This window comes from Natator depressus, chromosome 1 (genome assembly GCF_965152275.1).
Source record: "Natator depressus isolate rNatDep1 chromosome 1, rNatDep2.hap1, whole genome shotgun sequence".
In the NCBI taxonomy this organism is placed as follows: domain Eukaryota; kingdom Metazoa; phylum Chordata; order Testudines; family Cheloniidae; genus Natator; species Natator depressus.
Genome location: NC_134234.1, coordinates 148,583,808 through 148,603,911, shown reverse-complemented (window position 1 = coordinate 148,603,911; position 20,104 = coordinate 148,583,808). Strand labels below are relative to the sequence as shown.

At 42.2% G+C, this 20,104-nt stretch overlaps 1 protein-coding gene across 1 annotated transcript in view; it reads left to right on the top strand.

Annotated features, from left to right (window-relative positions):
• CFAP47 (cilia and flagella associated protein 47) overlaps positions 1 to 20,104 on the top strand; it is a 635,949-nt gene that overhangs the window by 518,028 nt on the left and 97,817 nt on the right. The window contains exon 57 of the mRNA XM_074968655.1: positions 15,848 to 15,943. Within this exon, the coding sequence (XP_074824756.1) occupies positions 15,848 to 15,943 (96 nt within the window). The remainder of the gene's footprint in view (positions 1 to 15,847; positions 15,944 to 20,104) is intronic.

Here is a 20,104-nt window from a genome sequence, read left to right as displayed (position 1 = left end):
TCCCTCTAATTTTTCCCACCCATGTGTGGAATGAATTTTGTTATGTGCACCAATATGGAGGTGATGTGTGACACATGACCTTCATATTGGTGCACATAACAAAATTCATGTGGTGGGGGTGGGGGCGAGGGGTTCGGAGTGTGGGAGGGGCTCAGGCTGGAGGTGGGGGCTCTCGAGCACCTCGGCTGCGGGGAAAGGCGCTTGTCCCCACTGCAGCACCTCCGGGGCTGGGGCTGCAGGATAGGCACCCCTTCTCCAGCCCTGGCAGATCCGGCCAGGACTGGGTTTGAGCCAGGGGAGGGGCGCTGTGGAAGGTCTGGGCTGGGTCGCCCCGGCTGGGTCAAGGCCACGCCAGCTGTGGCTGGGTCCAGACCGGACCACTTGGGTAGGGTCTGGGCCATGCCAACTGCGGCTGGGTTCCAGCCAGGCTGCTTGGGTTTGGGCTGCGCTGCCCCAGCCGTGGCTGGGTTCGGGCCGCGTAGGGGCGCCCTGTCAGCGGGCAGGACCGAGCCATAGGATGAGCTCTCCAGCCATGGCAGGTTGGGGGCTGGGAGAGGGGACCCCTCCGCTGGCCAGTCCCTGGGCAGGTTCCCTAAGTGCCTGGGTGGCACTAAATAGGCTGCTGCATGGCCATGTGGCTTACAGGGAATTTAGGACAGCACACCATCTGACTACTTCCTTTCTTTGCTTTCTCCGCCCCATTTTAACCTGGAAGTGAAAGCCTGAGGACTAGGTCATCAACTTATGATGAAACCATATGAAACCATGGGGCTTCATTTCAATTGTATGCTCCAAACTGCTTAGAAGCATTATGTACCTTGACCCCATTTCCTAGAAAAAGGGTTTTAAAACTTTATCATGGTGTTTTCTTAAAGTTTCTTGTGGAACATCTCCCTTTCCAATCAGTCTCATTCATGAACCTACCATCTTTGGTGTAACTGTAGTACTTGGTGAACTCTGTGTGTACATTTAACATTAAATCAAATTACCGCAGAACCTCAGAGTTATGAACACCTTGGGAATGGAGGTAGTTCGTAACTCTGACATGTTAATTCTGAACAAAATGTTATGGTTTTTCTTTCAGAAGTTTACAACTGAACATTAATTTAATACAACTTTGAAATTGTACTAAGAAGAAGAAAATTGATGCTTTTAGCCATCTTAATTTAAATGAAACAAGCACAGAAACACTTTCCTTACCTTGACAATTTTTTAAACTTTCCTTTTATTTAGTAGCTTACATTTAACACAGCATTGTACTGTATTTGCTTTTTTTTTTTTTGTCTTTGCTGCTGTCTGATTCATACTTCTGGTTCCAAACAAGGTCTGTTTGACTGGTCAGTTCATAACTCTGAGGTTCTATTGTAAATTCCTTTCCCAATAGTTAACCAATCCCTTTGTCTCCTTTTTCTCTTCATTCCCTTGCCACATTACATATGTTTGTTTCAATCTCATCAACGCTTATCCTGTGCCTAGTCTCATGCTTCCTTAACCTGTCCAATCCCTCTTTTACCCTCTTTTCCTACTAGTCTCCAGCTCCCTTTTTCCACCCTGGTGTCACTTGTCTTCTGGGTCTCCTGCTTTTACACTATCTGCCCTGCTCCCAAACACCTCTTCACTTCTCTGAACTATCTCATTGAGGAAGCACCTAGTTCTGTCCCCAAGTTTTGGTACCACTTGCAAATCTTTGCCTCTTGGAGATACAAGCATCCACTTTGTAACAAGTCCCCCCCGGGGTGCCACCTGGAACTGGGGTACCACTGACCCACCAGCCCCGGCTGCCTCTCACACTGTGCTGCTCTGACAAGCTGCAAAGCCCTCCAGCCTGCACTTTCACCAGCATACATACAGGTAGGGACACACCCAACTGCAGTTACATGCAGGCTCTCTGACCAGCCCCTGCATAGGAAGGCTACAGCTAAGGCAACTCCCAGCTCCCCAGGTGCACACACCCTCTGGAGTATAAACCCAAAATTATACCATTTTACGCTGCACAGGGAACTGTGCAGCATAAGCTCATAAAGTTTACCCCCATCCCTCATTGTGGAGAGGAATATGCAAGAGCCTTTGCCCCGAGCTATGATTCCCACATACTTCACTCCAACTTATTGGTTTAGATAAAGCAAAACCAAGTTTATTAACTACAAAAGATAGATTTTAAGTGATTATAAGTGATAGCAAACAGATCAAAGCAGGTTACCTAGCAAATAAAAAAAATGCCAACTAAGCTTGATACATGAAATAGATTGGATATGAATTAGCAGATTCTCACACTAAGATGATATAAGCAGGCTGCATATTCTTAAGGGGCAAGCTGCACTCACTTTATAGCTTGGAATCCCCATGTGTTTCATTTACAGGCTAAAAATCCCTTTAGCCTGGGTCCAGCACTTCCCCCAGTTCAGTCTTTGTTCCTCAGGTGTTTCCAGGAGTCGTCTTTTGTGGGGAGTGAAGAACACCAGATGATGTCACTACCTGCCTTATATAGCTTTTGTATATAGTGAGAACCCTTTGTTTCAAAGCTTTGGTTTTCAGACCTGTTTGTGGAAAAAATACTGACATCCCAAGGTGGAGTCCAGAATCATGTGGTCTGATCACATGTCCTTGTAGAGTCATAGCAGCCATTACTCACAGAATGTTTGGCGTGTTCTTAGGAAGTCTCATCACCAAGTGGGAGATAAGCTTCTCTTAAGGCCTATTGTTTTTTCCTAATGGCCCATTGTCCTGGATAGGCTCTTCCCCACCCACCATCTAGACTGAAAGCATCTTGTCTTGTGGGCACTACCTAGGTTTAACTACATTTGGAATACAGATGCACAGTCAATATTCAGAACTTCAGATACAAAAATGATATATGCATACAAATAGGATAATCATATTCAGCAAAATAACTTTTCCAATGACTTATCTTGCATAAAATACATCATAATTATGTCCTAATCATATGATAATAATATCACTATGAAGAATATGGGGTGCAGCGCCACACACTCTTCCTTCTCTTATAGTTGCAATGGCCCAAGGCTTGTTCCTTCTCCTTTATAGCTGTCTCCCTCAGGCATTCAGGCTCTTCATTGACCCTGGAGTGCCTGAAGAAGCACCTGTAAAAGAGGAGCACAGCCAATGTACATGATCAACCAATGATTTGTGAATTACAGGCAGTAAGCTGGCCACAGTTTGAAAATCCTACTTCTTGAGTTAGAGGATGTGTGTGGCAACCATGATACTATGTGTTTCTATTTCACTTCATAGAATAGAGCATGTTTTACACTACTGTAAAATGCAGGTCACTATTTCCTCTGATTTGCACAGCAACAGAACAATTATAAGAAGCAAGCTGCAAGTCTTGTTAAGCATACAGTGCCAAATGGCATATTTAATACTACTAGATCACCAAGCTATTATTTGTAAAATGCTAATCTATTACACTCTTCACAAAACTAATATGAGAACAAGCATTTGTCTCCACAATAGAGTCCCATCAGAAATCATTTACATAGCTTAAAATGGATACTAAAGACTACTGAACTGCGACATTCTGATATACTTGAGTTGTGCCTTGAGTTCACAAAAACCTTCCTTGTTTAAATAGGATGCAATTATAGAGCATTAACTTATTCCAAAGAGGTTCTCCAAAGAGGTTCTTTTACTGGTGTAGAAGTAAACTGTCCTAGGAAAAACTCTAATCTTTACTTTTGCACCTTAGATTCAGTTTTTGCTCTCCGTTTTGCCTTGGATTAATTACACATTAGTGGACCTGAAATAATGAACTAATATTCCTGTAGTATTTTACGGTAAAACCGTAAGGCCTTTTCTTTGAGGGGATTAACACTGTAGAGCCCATCATACAAAAATAAAACAATATAAACAACTCTAAAATCTGTCTTGAATTTGTAAAACCTGGTTAATTTCCTCAATGTATTACTACTGATGACCTGGAAATAATAATAATAAATAATAATTTTTAAAAAGTCACAGTAGGATAACTGAGCTATGTATCCAAGCCTTCTTCAAAACAGCATTGTGCAGGCTTTGGCTTGCTTTTTGCAGAAACAGTAACAATTCCTTTTGTTCTTTTTGGTAAAAAGTGGCATTCTTTCTTCTGTATGCAAGCCTACTTCTAATATATTTTCAAAGGAAGTAATTCCTAGCTGCATAAGCAGAGTCATGACTATAAAACTTCAGTTTTTAATAATTTAGTAATTATGGCTCAGATCCTCAAAAGTAACTAGGTGCCTCCTTCAATTGAAATCAATGGAAGCTAGGTGCCTAAAGATCTTTGAGGAGTTGGGCATACATGTTCAGTAAAATACAATTTCCAGTATGGTGTATAAATGTTTATGAACTGTAATGTTGCTAAAATGTATGTGTCACAGGATGGCAGGTCCCTTTAAGGATAGTGGGTCCAGTTCTCCTCTGACAGAACAGCTGGACCTGATTAGTAGAGCAGGGCAGCATCTGGGAGAGTTCTAAATTGAGGTCCAAGAAAGAGAGCCAAAGACCGGGGCTGGAGAAGGCTGAAGGACCAGGGTGCAGAAGAGGGGTTTGCTTTCTGACCTATCCTGACCAGAGAATAGATGGCCCCAGGAGAATTTTGGGGATCCTCTTCTAGGGAGAAAAGGACTCCATGTAGAAAGACTGGGGAGTTCCTGCTGAAAGACCAGGAATCACTCCAGCTAGAAAGGACTGCAGTGACTACTTGGGAAAAAGAAAGCTAGGACAGAAGAAAGGCCCCAGGACTGACACCAGAGGTGAATATGGTTTGTGTGGATGGACTGTATTTTGGGACTTTGAAGACTGTTTGAATTTGGGTGAACATATTTCCCTATGCTGAATATGGGACACCTGGTAAAATTATTCATCTTCAAGCGAGATCAACAGCAATCAATCAGAACTATGCAGTACAAACGTTTAACATCAAGTTGACTGAGCCCCTGTTAAAAAGAAATACTGTGTAGTTGGATTCTTTTAATTTACCTTCTTATCTTTAAGGCTTTAGGGTTCACACAGGAGAGGTCACACACACACACACACACACTCTCCCTCCCTCATACCTCTCTCACACGGGGGCGTGACCGACCGATCCGATCCTCCTGCCCGGCGCTCTCCACCCTCCATTCCTGACTGGGCCCGCAGGACAGACCGGCCTCTCCTGGTAGCTGGTGCCATGTCTTCCTGAGGCAACATGTGGGAGGGGCCACACAGGGTCACATGCTCCCCTCTCCAGATTTCTGCCAGGGTTCACACCAGAATGTGGCCAGCAGCAGCCTTTTGGTACTGTGTGGGAGGGAAGGGACAGGAGCTGCTTCCAGTCGCAGAGGAGGCGGGGCGGGGATGACCTGGCCCGTGTCTTTGCAGAGCTCATCTCTTCACCCCTTCCCCCCCACTCCACACCCCTGCGGCTGGAAGCAGCTTGTCCCTTCCTACCTGCACAGTGTCTAAAGGCAGCTAACACCTCCAGGCTGCAGCTGGCCACTGACATAACCCAGCCGCCTCCTGTCCCCTGGTTAAAGCGTGTGCAGGAAGAGGTTAAGCCCTAAGGATGCATTGTGCACCAGGGCCCAGGGAATCTGACTACAGGGGCTTCAGTGCACCCAGACAGAGAGGTGGCTCAGCAGGGGAGGGTGCCCAGGGGAAGGAAGAACCCTCTCACTCCCTGGGGTCGGGGCTTGTACAGGCTGGAAATTGCTTTACCCCCACACCACTCCAGAGCTTAGCTGAGGGGTGGAGAGGCTTCCCTGTGCCAGTGCGGGGCTTTGGCACATGCAGGGCTAGGCTCCTTCTGGCCAATACCCTCGGGCGGAGGGTCTTGGGCTTTTCTGGGGTACTATAATAGCCGGAACAGTGGGGGAAGGAAGGAGCCTGCTGGCCAGGCTGCTGGTGAGCTGAGCACTCCGACTGGGGGCTGGTTCTCCGCACAGCGTAAGGAGGGGGACTCGACCCACCAGAGGGGATATGGAGGAGCAGCAAGGTTGGGGGGGAGGTGAAGGGGCAAAGTACCCCCACATCCTCTGCAATGAAGACCAATGCAAAGAATAAATTTAGCTTCTCTGCAATGGCCTTGTCTTCCTTGAGTGCTCCTTTGTCATCTAGTGGCCCTACTGCCTGTTTGACTGGCTTCCTGCATCTGATGTACTTACAAATGTTCTTTCTTTTAGTTTTTGTGTCTTTAGCAAGTTGTTTCTCAAATTGTTTCTTGACCTGCCTTATTATACTTTTACACTTAACATCCTAGAGCTTGTGCTCTTTCTTCTTATTCTTATTATCATTTGACTTCCAAGTTTTAACGAATGCCTTTTTGCCTCTACCAGCCTCCGTTATTCTGCTGTTTAGCCACTGCGGTTCTCTTGCATCCGATTAAGTGAGCTGTAGCTCACGAAAGCTTATGCTCCAATAAATTGGTTAGTCTCTAAGGTGCCACAAGTACTCCTTTTCTTTTTGTGGTTCTTTTGGTCCTCTTATTGTCTTTTCTGATATGAGGTATACATTTAGTCTGAGCCTCTATTAGGGTGTGTAAGCGAGTTCGGCCAGGGCTCATCACTCTCTGGGGCGGCAAGGAACCAAACCGCCTCACTATTTCTGTCAGGTGTGTCGGGGAATTAGCCTGCCTGAGCAAAGAGTTCAATAGCAAGGCCCAGGAACCTGGGTCAGGGCGGGGCAACAAACAGTCAATAGCTCAGGCTCTCAGGCAGGGGCTGAGCAAACAGTTCACTAGCAAACCCAGGCTCCTGGCTCCGAGAGGCCTGGGAGAGGGGGAGACTGCCACCCGCGAGATGGGTGGCAGGGGGGACTCAGGCCCACCCACTCCACTGCGTCCCAGCCCAGGGCCCTAGCAGCGGCAGAAGACCCGCTGCTGTGTCAGTGGGGATCCTGGCCGCAATACACTGACATTGGCTCTGGCAGTGCTACAGCCAGACTAGGGTCGGCTGCCCCCGGGCTACTTCCTATCTCCCTCTCTAGAGGTACCTGGGTCCAGCCGACATCCTCCAAGGGATCATACACCATGAGCTCCTCGGGGTAACTGGTGCACGGTTGGCTTGGCAGCTCCTCGGGGTAACTGGCGAACGGCAAGCTTGGCAGCATCTCTGGGCTCGGGCTAGCATCAGGCATTGGCTGGTCTGGCCAGTCCTTGGGTCGGCCGCCGATCGCTGTGGTCTCCCAGCTGGGAGTTCTGCCACATGTGTCTGGCCTCTCCGGTGGCTGTCTTTCAACTGAGCTCCGGGATTGGGCTTTTATACTTCCTGTCCTGCGCCTTGACCTCTGAGGGGCGGGCTCAGGGTTCGCTGGCTCCACCTACTTTGGCGTCCAAAGAGGCTCGTCACTCTCCGGGGTGGCCGGGAACCAGACCGCCTTGCTACAAGGTGTTTTTAAATAGTCCCAGTGCTGCTTGCTGCTTTTAATTTTAATTTGTGACATTTAAAAGTTTTAATTTAATTTTAATTTGTGACATTTAGAAGTTAAATGTTATCCTAGCTGTTCCAGGAAGCAGCCATCTTATGGTGTCTAGAAATTTTATCTCTGCATCATGCCCTAAGGTGACATTTACCCAGTTAATATGAGGATAGTTGAAGTCACCCATTATTATTGCACTTTCTGCTTTTGTAGCCTCTCCAACCTCCCTTAGTGTTTCACAATCACTGTCACCATCCTGGTTCAGGTGGTCAGTAGGATATTCCTACTGCTCTACTCTTTGTATTCAAGCATGGAAATTATGTCCATAAAGATTCTATGGTGCAGTTTGTTTCATTTGAGTTTTTTACCTTATTTGACTCTATGCTTCCTTTAACATATAATGCCACTCCCCTGCCAGCATAACCTACTTTCATTACTATATATTTTATACACAGGTATTACTGTGTCCCATTGATTATCCTCATTCCATCAAGTTTCTGTGATGCCTATTATATCAATATCCTCATTGAATGCTAGGCACTCTAGTTCATCTATCTTAGTATTTAGTATAAATACCATTGCCATAGCAACAAAAGTTCCCATAAAGATCTTATTCTGAAATGACATTAGGCTTGCTAGTCAGCTTTTTGTTCCCTGGCTAGCTTGACTCTTCTGAGGTTCCTGTTTTTTATCTGTCTTCTTGAGTCTCAGGTGACATTTAGTGATTTGCTGCACCTGTGCATGGAGTCTGTTAATCTATCTCATTTATAGAGATAGATCACCTTGTCACAATTCCCCCTACCCCCCGAATCCCCCAAATACTGTAATGTTAACCTTTTCCCTTCATTTAAGTATTATACTCCTTATGAGGCTGAATTGTTTTATTATTCAGAATTACTTTAGGATAATGAAAATTAAAGCATTAAAATAGAAAGATATTTATCTTCTAATTCAAAATATTTCTTTACTCATAATGGCCCTGATCCTGCAAACACTTAAGTATGTTTAATTTTACTCAGGGGAGTAGTCCCATTGACCTTATTGTGTCTACTTATGTAAGTGTATTTACACACATGTAAGTGTTTTCAAGACTGAGACCAATATTGTTATATACTGAACGCGCAGTGTGGTACCAAGTTGAGCACTCAGAAATGCACGTGCAACTAACTTTTGATTTCAGTGGGAGCTGTTCATGCATAACTGAAGATAGAGCTCAGTCAATGATATACTGAACATTAGGGTCACTTGGTGTAGATGCAATATATGTAAGTGCAGAGAGAATGGTACTTCAAAACTATTTGAAGTATGATCATAGGCTCTGAGATCCAAATCTTAATGCAGAATCAGGTATCTTTGAGTGTCTAATTTCAGGTAGTGTGTGCACTTATAACAAAAGCATCGTCCTTAAACAGAAAGTAGAGGCTTTAGTCTCATAACAGATTTTCTAAATTTCTCTTTAAATAGTTTTTATTCTCAAATATATTTCTTCAAACCTCTCATAAAAGATTTAGAGAATGTGCAGTGGTGTAACTAGGTTGTTGATGATGATCATGTCACTGATTGTGGTGATACATACAGCAGTCTTAGAACTATAGAAGAAAATTGACCACAGACATAATACAAAAATGCAAATTCACACTCAATATTTTTACTAACACAGAATACAGTGCTTCACGGTGAATAAGCTGCTCCTTTACTTGTCACAAAAGCTTTGATTGGTCCAGGCAAGAATAAAATAATAAATCACTAATCAGAGCCTGTACTGTCTTCTGGTTTTGGAGGCCCCAGAAATCTCGTCTGAGCTCTGAGTGTATTGAGACATCCTTTTAGGCAGTCAACTGGTCAAGGAATGGCATGCCAGTACCACTCCGCTAACTGCAGCCACACTAACCTTAAAAAAGTAGATGTAGCCATCATAGGTGAGTTCCTGCACACAAAGGTCCAGTTTCTGAGCAGTGGCGGAGCAGTACTCTTCACAGCTAAGGAAAAGAGGAAGCACATAATTCTGTGCCCATCTAATCTCTTGGTGCAATTTAAGTGCTTACGTTGTGCTGGCTGCCTATGACCCCAACACCCAAGTGATAATGGGTGTTGCCAGGCCATAGAGATAGTGTAGCCAAACTTCTCTCCCTTGGCTGTGTCCCCTACACTAGCTGGAGGGAAGATAGGTGACACATGAGCTGATATAGTGGTGTTCTCTCATTCAAGGGTAGGATTTACTGGAACTTAGTGTGTGAGTAAGGATATGTACACACACCCTAATAAGCGTTTGCATGCATGTGCCCATAATCAACATGTAGCAAAACTACCCCATACAATTAATTTTTCATTGCAGTTCAAGTCAGGTAGTCCCCCCAACCATTTTTATTGCTCTTGTATGAATGCCATCTTGTCTGTATTGTTCTGATAAGGTGCCCAGAACTGAGCACTATTCCAATATAGTCACTGACTTCCCTATCCCATGATGTGATGGGTCTACATTTTATTTTAATTGGATTTAAGCTGAAGTGCCTGTCCTGGCTGTTGGAGCTCCTACAACAATGACTATATACAATTAGAAAAATAGAAATGAATCAGAAATATCCATACAAAACTGCCATAGTATTCACCATTAATAATAATCCTGCCTCTGGGGTTAGTTAAATACAAATATTTTAACTACAAAGTCAGGGTTTGAGAGGGAGCATTGTTTTGGGTTGGGGTTTTTTTGGTACCTAGACAAATTTATGCATTAAAATGAATGGTCTTTTAGTATCATATCAAGTAATAAAACCACCTGAATGATCACTGAGACTTAAGCCCTTATTATTGTAGCCCTGAGAGTGATGGCCACTAATTCCAAGTGATTCTTGAAACCTTTTATTTTCTTGAAAAATATTAATCCTAAGAAATGACTGTGCTATCTGACAACCAAAAACAAATAGATCTACCCAGGTCTGTAAATAAATCTGTCTTATTGAACAGGAATAAATTGTAGTTTACAGTAGTAGGCTTAGTCATGTAGGAGCACACATTTTAACACCCTGAAGTCTTTCAGGTAATATATTAGCTTTAAAGTATATTATTGGAATTCAGACCTTTATTTAGTGGATATACTCCTGCATTGGCCTCACCATACTCTTTGTCAAGGTTATTAGGAGAGCAATATGGGGCAGAACTCAACTACATGGGAAACTGACAGAAAGTAGCAAGTCGGCCAGCAGAATGAATTGTTTGATTGTGATCTTTACAAATTGTGTTTCAGACCATGTAACACTTCTTAAGAGAATTAAACATGGCAACAGAGGGAATAGAGGATCTAAGTTAGAGACGTATGAGCCTTAAACATCAAAACTTACAGAATTTATTTTTGTAACTATTTTAGATAGCGTGTTAGAGGAATTTGTTTTCATAATAAGGTGGCTTTATCATGATTCTCAAAACATGAAAAAAACTGTGAAGCAATAATTATTGTATGAGGAGTTCTTCCCTAGATGTATGAAAAAACTGTCTAAAAAGTTTGTAAATGGCAAATTAGATATGCATTGGTTGACAAACATCATAGATGATTCAGTGCTGCATTTCTTCTGGTTCAATCTATAGCCCTACTTTATATAGATCAGATTGACAAGGGTAGAAGACTGATCATTTTCATTCTCAAGTTTTACCAAACCAAGAACACACATAAGCACTATTTATGTACTTGTGAATTTTCAATGACACCACCACTCTAGCACTTCTCTATTTTTTATATCTGTACAGAAAGTGAAATCACAAAACTTCTATATGTACCAGGGATGAAATCCTGGCTCCACTGAAGTTAATGGGAATTTTGTGTTGAATTCAGTGGGCCCAACATTCCACCTCAATTGTTTATACGTAACAAGGGCCTGACTGTACAATTTTTAATCACATAAATGCTCCCATTAATGTACTAGGTGATATGAGCCATTGGTGGCCGGTCACTGTTGTAGCTACAGACCAGTGGAAAACCACTAGCATAGACAGACTTATCTGCCGTTTGCACTGATTCAGCTGTTTCACGCTGGGTAAACTGCACCAGTGCAAATAGTAATACCAGTACCAGACCACCAATGACTGAAATCTCCAGTGTAGACAAGGCCTAAGTGCTCACCAGTGTAAGGGTTGTATAATCTGCCCCCAAATACGGGCAATTGACACCAATATTTTTATTGTAACCAAAACAGATAATATTAATGAATGCAGCTTCATGGGTAAAATATTTCCAAGTTTCAGGAAAAAATGAACTACAGTAGAACTTCAGAGTTATGAACACCAGAGTTATGAACTGACCAGCCAACCACACAACTCATTTGGAACTGGAAGTACACAATCAGGCAGCAGCAGAGGGGAAAAAAAAAAAAGCAAATACAGTACAGTAAAGTGTTAAATGTAAACTACTAAAAAATAAAGGGAAAGCAGTATTTTTCTTCTGCATAGTAAAGTTTTAAAGCTGTATTAAGTTGTAAACTTTTGAAAGAACAATCATAACATTTTGTTCAGAGTTACAAACATTTCAGAGTTACAAACAACCTGTATTCCCAAAGTGTTTGTAACTCTGAGGTTCTACTGTAGTGTTTTCAAGCAGTCTACCCAAATGACTAAAGATCTGTGCTCAAATAAGATTCAAGTCTCTGTGCTAGTTAATAATCATCGGAGGATGGTAATTGGTTCATCTTTGGGATCTAGCATTATCTACTTGTATATTTATCTTAAGCAAAACTGATCTCCTGTACCAATATTTGAGATGGCATTTAGCTAGGGCTTGTTCAGGGTGACATTAAAATAGTTGGCTCATGCTGTGCATTACTAAAGCTAATAGTATTTTCAAGATAGAATTGTACACACACTAGCTCAATCAATTCATTTCCATGCAGAATTGCCACTTGTTTTAGACATGTTTTCAGACTGCTCTCTTATTACTTACGTGCCCCCTTTATTAATTTATTTAACTGAATGAAATGCTGAACTCAAAGAGGAAATCTGACCTAAAGAATTGTTTGTTTATGATAAAAATATCACTTCACTTCACCTCTTCACTCCTTTTCCTATTTACATAGGGGTGGAGGTGACTATGATTCTTTGCGTCTCTTTTCTGGTTCATCGGACAGGTCTTTGAGGTCCAGTCCTTTTCTCTTAAAACTTCTCTTGACGGAGTCCGTCCATTGAAACTGTGGTCTTGCACATCTTTTCTTGCTGTCCTCTTCTTCCCAGGCTTTCTTTGCTGGTTGTTTTCTCCGATTTTTATCACGTGTCCAGCCTACCTCAAATGTGCACATTCCAACTTATCACTATTATATTTCTTACAGTAAAAATATATTGGAAATAAATATCACAGCATATTTGTATACCAGCGTTGGCCTAAATTAACACAGATATAAAGAAATTCACTTTTTTTTTTCAGGTCAACTTAGAGAGTGATTAATTAATTTAAAATGAAAGTGCTGAGATTAGTTGTGTTGTTTTTGGCATAATTGCAACCATCATGTTAACCACTAATAAGTATGGTTATGATAACATATGCACATTTCTAGGACATCATGAGGTATTACACAGTGCTTTTAATTTCACATGGTGTAATTAGTTTACAGTAACCATATCTCCAGAGGTTAGTTGAACAGTTTTCTGAAAAATAACTTCAGTGTTGAATAAATATTTATGTGAAAGTTATTGTGATCATTGCAAAATCCTGATCACAGCAAGAAGGCTTCAAATGAGAGAAACTTGCTGTAATGAATTTAGCGCATTACAGACTTGGGGAAATAATTAGGAAGTTCCTTCAGTTTTACAGAATAAGTTTACAAAACATTTAGCTCCTTCCGCTGCAGTATATGGATATAATAAAAATGGCTTGTCATACCATTAACTTGACATTGTATTTAAGAAAAGCATGTCAATTTTTCCCATCCATCCTGCTTTGGGTTTCCTTAAAATAGCCTCACAGTCACCCATTCTATGTGCAGTCAGACAGTTTTTACTTGTATGGCCCCCTATCAGGTAAAACAGGCTGAAGTTCAGTGGGATGTTTTAAAATACCCTGTTTCACAGGAGAGTTGTAGATATACTAACTATCTTTGTTTTATGCATGTTTTGTTTTCTCCAGTTCTGAGGTGAAATCAGTGTCCTTTAATGACTGGATAATGAAGGCACATTCCTGTTAATTTTGTTGTTTAGAGAGAGCATTCATCCATATATCTGTAGTTAATAGTCTCACTTCTCAGTACAATAGAGGTACTGTAAAATGTAGTTGCCTGATTTAAACTCTGTTTCTTTCCTACAAGTTTGGAAAATCAGTCCATCCACATGCAAATGCATGGATACACTCTCAAAAGCTAGGTCTCCTTCCCTCAAGTAATCCTCACTACAGTCAGTCAGTCTTATTTAAATTAGTGAAATTGGACATCTTTGCACAGTCCTCATTGCGATACACTGCAGTGACCTTCCTTCATGTCAGTTTTTCCTAGATGTCTTCCTGAATGGCTGTCAGTTTCTCTCTCCCTCTCTTAATCTGAGTACTTAGAATTAGTTTTGAAAACTCAGTAATATAGTATTGTCCACAAAAATAGTATATTTACACTTCAAAAAAACAAAAAAAATTCAGTAGCTAATAAAATGTATTCCTGTTCTCCCCCACATCTCTTTGTTTGTATCATGTTTCCCTGCCCCCACCCTTTGTCTACTTTGTGTCGGCAAACTTAGGTCTTTGAGGTGGGAACGGCTTCTTCCTCTGCGTTTGCACAGTACGTAGGACATTTTGGGTCTTATGGTAATATAAACAATAAATAAAATTAATTCAGAATGTAAAGTAAGTCACATAGCTTTTCAGTTTTTCATTAAGTAATAGTGCTCAGGCTTGGCTTCTGCTTCCACAGTGACCACATCACACTCCAGAGTAACCTTCAAGGTAACTTAAGACAGTGTCTGTATAACATCGTCTTGTCCTTGGCAAGTCATTTCATCCTTCTCAATGTGAGTGTCCACACACGTCACATTCACTTAGCACAATCAATCCCTTTGGCTCAGGTTCTTAGAATTACCTCCCTACCCCCAGGTTTTCCTGCTACTTCCTTTTAAGTATCACCTCTGTTAACTAGGTACCAATCTGCTGATGCTGTATGTTCTTGCAGAGACTTAGATCCCAGGCACATGATTAGACTTACAAGTCTTCAGTGCATGCCTCAGAAATAGTTTTAACAATAATAATACCTAGCTCTTATATAGCACTCTTCATCTGTAGCTCCCAAAGTACATTACAAAGGAGGTAAGCATCATTATCCACGTTAGGAAACTAAGGTACAGAGTGGGGAAGTGATTTGCCTGAGGTCACTCAGCAGGCCGGTAGCAGAGCTGGGATGAGAACCCAGGTCCCCTGAGTCGCAGTCCAGTGCTCTAGCCACTAGACTGGACTGCCTACAATATGATTGTTCATTTATCCAAAATACCCTCTCTCTCAGTAATTTAGCTACCTAAATCAGATCATGACTCTGCACCATGTCCAGGCCTGTAAATGCACCACAGGCCTTCCTGGTCAGGTAGGTTGATTCTATTGGTTACATGCCCGTAAATTGTCCAGCTACCGTGCCTGGGTATAAATGTTTTCAGGATTAAATGTAAATAGAAATCTGTCACTGCATCTGAAAATAGTAACAATGATTTAAATATGCAGGATCTTTATGAACTAGTAACTGATGAGAGCCTGTACAATTGATCCAGTTACTACTTGTTACAGCAACAGCATCTTCTCATTGTCTAACCTCTACAGCATCTCTTCCTCATGTTGCAGTTTTGCTAGCTCCAACTCACTTGCTCTTGTCAGGGCTTACATGTTTTACACTATTACCTGTTTTGTTTCTTTATCCACCTACTTGCCTTGGTCTTCAAATATTTATATCCAGGATATGGTAGCATGCAATAAGGAGTGTGATATTGTGAGTCATATGAGTAGTAGATTAATGTTTGGATCATAGGCAATTTCTTTTGTGCATTGAGTACCTTTCCAACTGAGAAGATTTTCACTTTTAACCTTTGATTTAAAAAAAATGGAAATATGTATCTTATTGTAAATGCAGCATTGTTGTAGCCATATTGGTCACAGGATATTAGAGACACAAGATGGGTGAGGTAATATCTTATCTTCTATTGGACCAACTTCTGTAGTTGGACCAATAAAAAAATATTACCTCATCCATCTTGTCTCTCTTATTGTAAAGATATTTAACAGGCTTTCCATGTTTAAATCTACAGTTATATTCAGCATATTAAGGAAAGTGATTAAAACACTGGGAGACCCTTCAAAAATGTCACCTCCTGTTTCAAAGTACACTTTGAAGAACATTCATTTGTGAAGCTCTTTCATTAGAGAACTCATTTGATCACATTTCAATTCCAGTGAATTTCACTCCTTGAATGTGACATTGAAGTGTAAGAATTTTTTTCTCCCTTTTTTCCCCATTAGATCAGGAACAAACCATACGTCCTCTCCGTGAATCTGTCCTGCATCGCTCCAGCAGTAAGGAGTTTGCTTTCTATCTTCCACTGAAGCAGACACAAGGTATGTGGCTTCCTGTTTATATGCTCTGTGGTTCTACAAGGTGTCATCTTTTACAGACCTTGAAATATATAGGAAGTTACATTGTGTATATAAACAAAATTTTAAAAGTTTGAGAAGTTTGCACTACGATATATTGAGTTTGACTTCACTGGGACTAGGAATTCATCCTAAATCAGTGAGCCAGTGGCCAACACCTTATATTTCATAGGAAAGAATTACACCTATCCCTGAAACTGTGGCTTGCCAGTTGACAGTGCTGTATGTGGCAGAAACAGACATTCCTTCCTTCCCCTGTAATAATCGTATTACACCATGAAGCATGACATTTGATTATCCCATTTTAGGAAAGAAGGCTACAAATGTTGTTGTTGATATGTAAAAGAAACAAGAGGTCACTGCATTTTTTTCTAGAATGTGGCTAACTAACCAAAAAAATGAGTGTAAGACCCCTTGAAAAATAGTGTCATATTGTTTACATGAAGCAAGTGCTTTTAATGGAGGAGGATAAATTCATTTAAGGTAAACCAAGCTATCCTATGTTTGAGCCAAATGGGCAAGGTTACATTTTAAGTCTGTGAAGATTAGTAATAGCATTATACAAAGATACGTGACCTAGTTGGTGGAAAAAGCATCTAGCTGGAAGATCTCCTATTAAAATGTAAACTGAAGGTATAAAAAAACCAACAAAAACAAAAAAAAAAACTGAACCCAAACAACCTGTTTAGATTCCCAAATTAGTAACATAATATGTGTGTGGAATATATACAGATCTGTATATCTGAAAAGCAGTTCCTTCTTCATGTGCATGAAAAGTTATTAGTTTAATGTATTTCTCTTGCAACAACACATGGTTTCCCTAGCACAGCGTAATGGAGAAGACGAAGAAATTTCAATGAAAAAAGGCACTTTTTAGACAGGGCCAGCATTAGCGGTGGGCCACCCAGGCGACTGCCCAAGGGTGCCATGATCAAGTGGGCACCATGTGGCAGTGCAGAGGTGCACACTGCTGGTATAGTCAGAAGCTTCTCCTGGCTGGCAGGGGAGAGCCACATTGCGGGGCACCCAGATTTCTCCCTGCTTCCTCCTGGCAGAGGAAAAAGGGGGGGGGGAGCAGTGACTCACAGATACTGCTGCCCCCCCACTGATGTTCCTCCGCACCTCCCTAGGGGCTGTGAGGGGGGAAGTGAGGAGAAATAATAAGAGCTCTGTTCATCCAGGTGACTTTCCACACCAGGGCTGATGCTCACCTGTCCTCCCCTTATGCAGCCCAGGTGGGGAAAGTGACCTGGATTCAGGCAGCCCTGACATAGCTCCTTGCTCCCCCCCACCCCCCTTCAGGGGTGCGCAGAGGAGCAGTGTTCAAGGGAGGGAGAGAGCAGCAATGCTAGCTGCTCTGCATCAAGGTCAGTTTAACCCACATGGGTGCAGGAGGTGGGGTGCAGGGGTTGAGCTGAAGGAGGCACAGTGTAGGGGTTGGGGCAAAGGGGAGTTGGGGAGCTCACAGGGCAACCGGGGGCACCCATGGGGGCCAGGGGTGCCAAAATACAAGTTTGCCCAGGGTGCCATTTTCCCTTAAGACTGGCTCTGTTTTTGATAAATTATCCATTTAAAGGGATCAGTTAAGGAGAAAGCAGGAGAAAAGAATTTCCTGAAGTAAAATAATTTAACAATTGAAAGTTCCCCTTATATTAGTTCATATAACACTAAAGAAAGCAAGAAATAGCCTTTACAATCACTCAGCTGTATTTAAGCATGTATATTCCTTCATCCCTTCTTTTTTCCCAAGGCACTTTGTCCATTGAAAGCTATTATTTTCTGTATTTTCCTACACTGTTTGATATTTTCAGCTATTTCAGAGAAATCTGGAAACTAGAACTTAGACTTGCCAAGAAATAACTGAAATATTTACTTTTAAGTCTTTATGTGCAATGTTTTAATTTATACTTATGCCTTCTAACTGATATAGGATCTGAAAGTAATTTATTACCTTTACTTCTGTAAATTTTACAAACATTTATATACGAGTTGTACATTAATAGCAACTTGTTTCCTGAAGTTATCCTGCAATACGGAGCAATCTTGTGGTTAGTTCAGGATGAATTCATAATTTAGGTGATTTCAGTAATAATTGCAAGTCTTTCATAATGTGATAGTGTCATCTTTTGCTTTAATGTTAATATAAAAACAATGGTCTATCCCACATCCCAAAAATGATGGAAAGATTTCTGTATTTATTCAAGCCATTTAAATGCTTTTTCAAAACAGGGTCTTTGTGTAGGTCACGTTGTAAATTATGTTTTTCAATTTCAAATTGTACAAGGCATTTTATTAGATTATGAACCTTAAACTTTTGCTCTGACTCGTGTTTCATACAGTTGTGTATGTGTGTGTGTTTATCTCTATCATTATATAACCATACACATTCACATAAATGCTCTATATCAGGGGTGGCCAAACCTTTTGGCCCAAGGACCACATCTGGGTGGGGAAATTGTATGCAGGGCCATGAATGTAGGGCTGGGACAAGGGGTTGGGGTGTAGGAGGGGGCTCAGGGCAGGGGGTTGGGGTGCGGTGCAGTGGGGGGATCAAGGCAGGGGGCTAGGGGGCTCCAGGGCAGGGAGTTGCGGTGCAGGAGGCGTTCGGGGTGCAGGCTCTGGCCTGATGCCACTTACCTCGAGCAGGTCCGGGGTGGCAGTGGCACTCAGCGGGGCTAAGGAAAGCTCGCTGCCTGCCCTGGCCCCACGCCGCTCCCGGAAGAGGCCAGCATGTCCGGCAGTGGCTTCTGGGTGTGGGGTGGGGCAGGTGGTTCCGCTGCGCGTGGCCCTTGCCTGTGGGTACCACCCCCGAAGCTCCTATTGGCTGCAGTTCCCCATTCCCGGACAATGGGAGCTGTGGTGGGGGGGGTGACACCCGCAGGCTAGGGCAGCGCATGGAGCCCTCTGCCCCCCGTCCCCCCCAGGGGCTGCAGGGATGTAATGCTGGCTGCTTCCGGGAGTGGCGCGGAGCCAGGGCAGGCAGGGAGCCTGCCTCAGCCCCCACTGCACCACGGGGCTGGCAATCCTGCGGGCCACATTGAAGGCCCTGATTGGCCAGATCCAGCCCGCGGGCCGTAGTTTGCCCTCCCCTGCTCTATATGGAATTAAACCAAATAAATTAGCCTTTGGAGAAATACAAACTAAAGCCTGTATCAGCTTCTCCTGGAAATAGCCATAGTGGGTCCTATGGAAAAAGGAAATGTGAGATTAACCACTCAGTTTCCTCCAAATTTTGTCACAGTTTGGGTATTTCTTGACATGTATTTTGCTTCCCCTTCTAGCTAACAGCTATTGGGAAGGAGGTTGCAAGTTGCTGTTCTCTTATTTTATTTATTTTCCTCTGCTTGGAGGTCTCTGTCATATACTTCTGTACCAGATATAGACTGGCTTGACATCAGAAAAGTCACCCTTCTTGCAGTCCCATGCAAAGCCATATAAAACTTCTCATGTGAATTTATCATGGGAAACAGATATTCAAGATATAATTGCCTCACAGATTGAAGTTAGGCCATGCAGTAGGTTTCATCACTGTTTCATCACTGTCTCATCATTTCTTACTAACCACCCCAGGTACAGTACTTCAGAGCAATTAAACTATACAAATCCTCCTCAGGGGAGGCTATTATTTCACATAACTTAGTCTCCTTTCTCTAGTTTATAACACAGAGAAACCAAGTATTCAGTTATTTCAGTATGTTTTGGCTCTTGATAAAAAATTAGATTTCCTGATTTCAATAGGGCTAGAAACTGAAAAGACCATTAATCATAAATTGGAATAACCTGCTGATGGTGATCCATGTATTAACTGCTGTGGATGGACAGACTGACTCAGAGCATGTCCTTGCATAGGTAGAAATACCCTGTTCCTTATTTAGTGATATTTTAATAACCAAAACTCAGTTGAAATAGGGTGCTTTTGCCCTATAATGAATCAAAGCTCTATATCTAGACCTAAATTAGCCATGGCAAATTATCTGCACACTCATTCTTTGGATATAGCCAAAAAATTCAGAAACTATCCCCAATATCAAAAAATCAAATTTTTATAAAATATTTTTAGGTGGAAGGACAATTGGAACAGAATTTACATGCAGTCTCCAAAGCTGTATCTACATTGTTGCATTT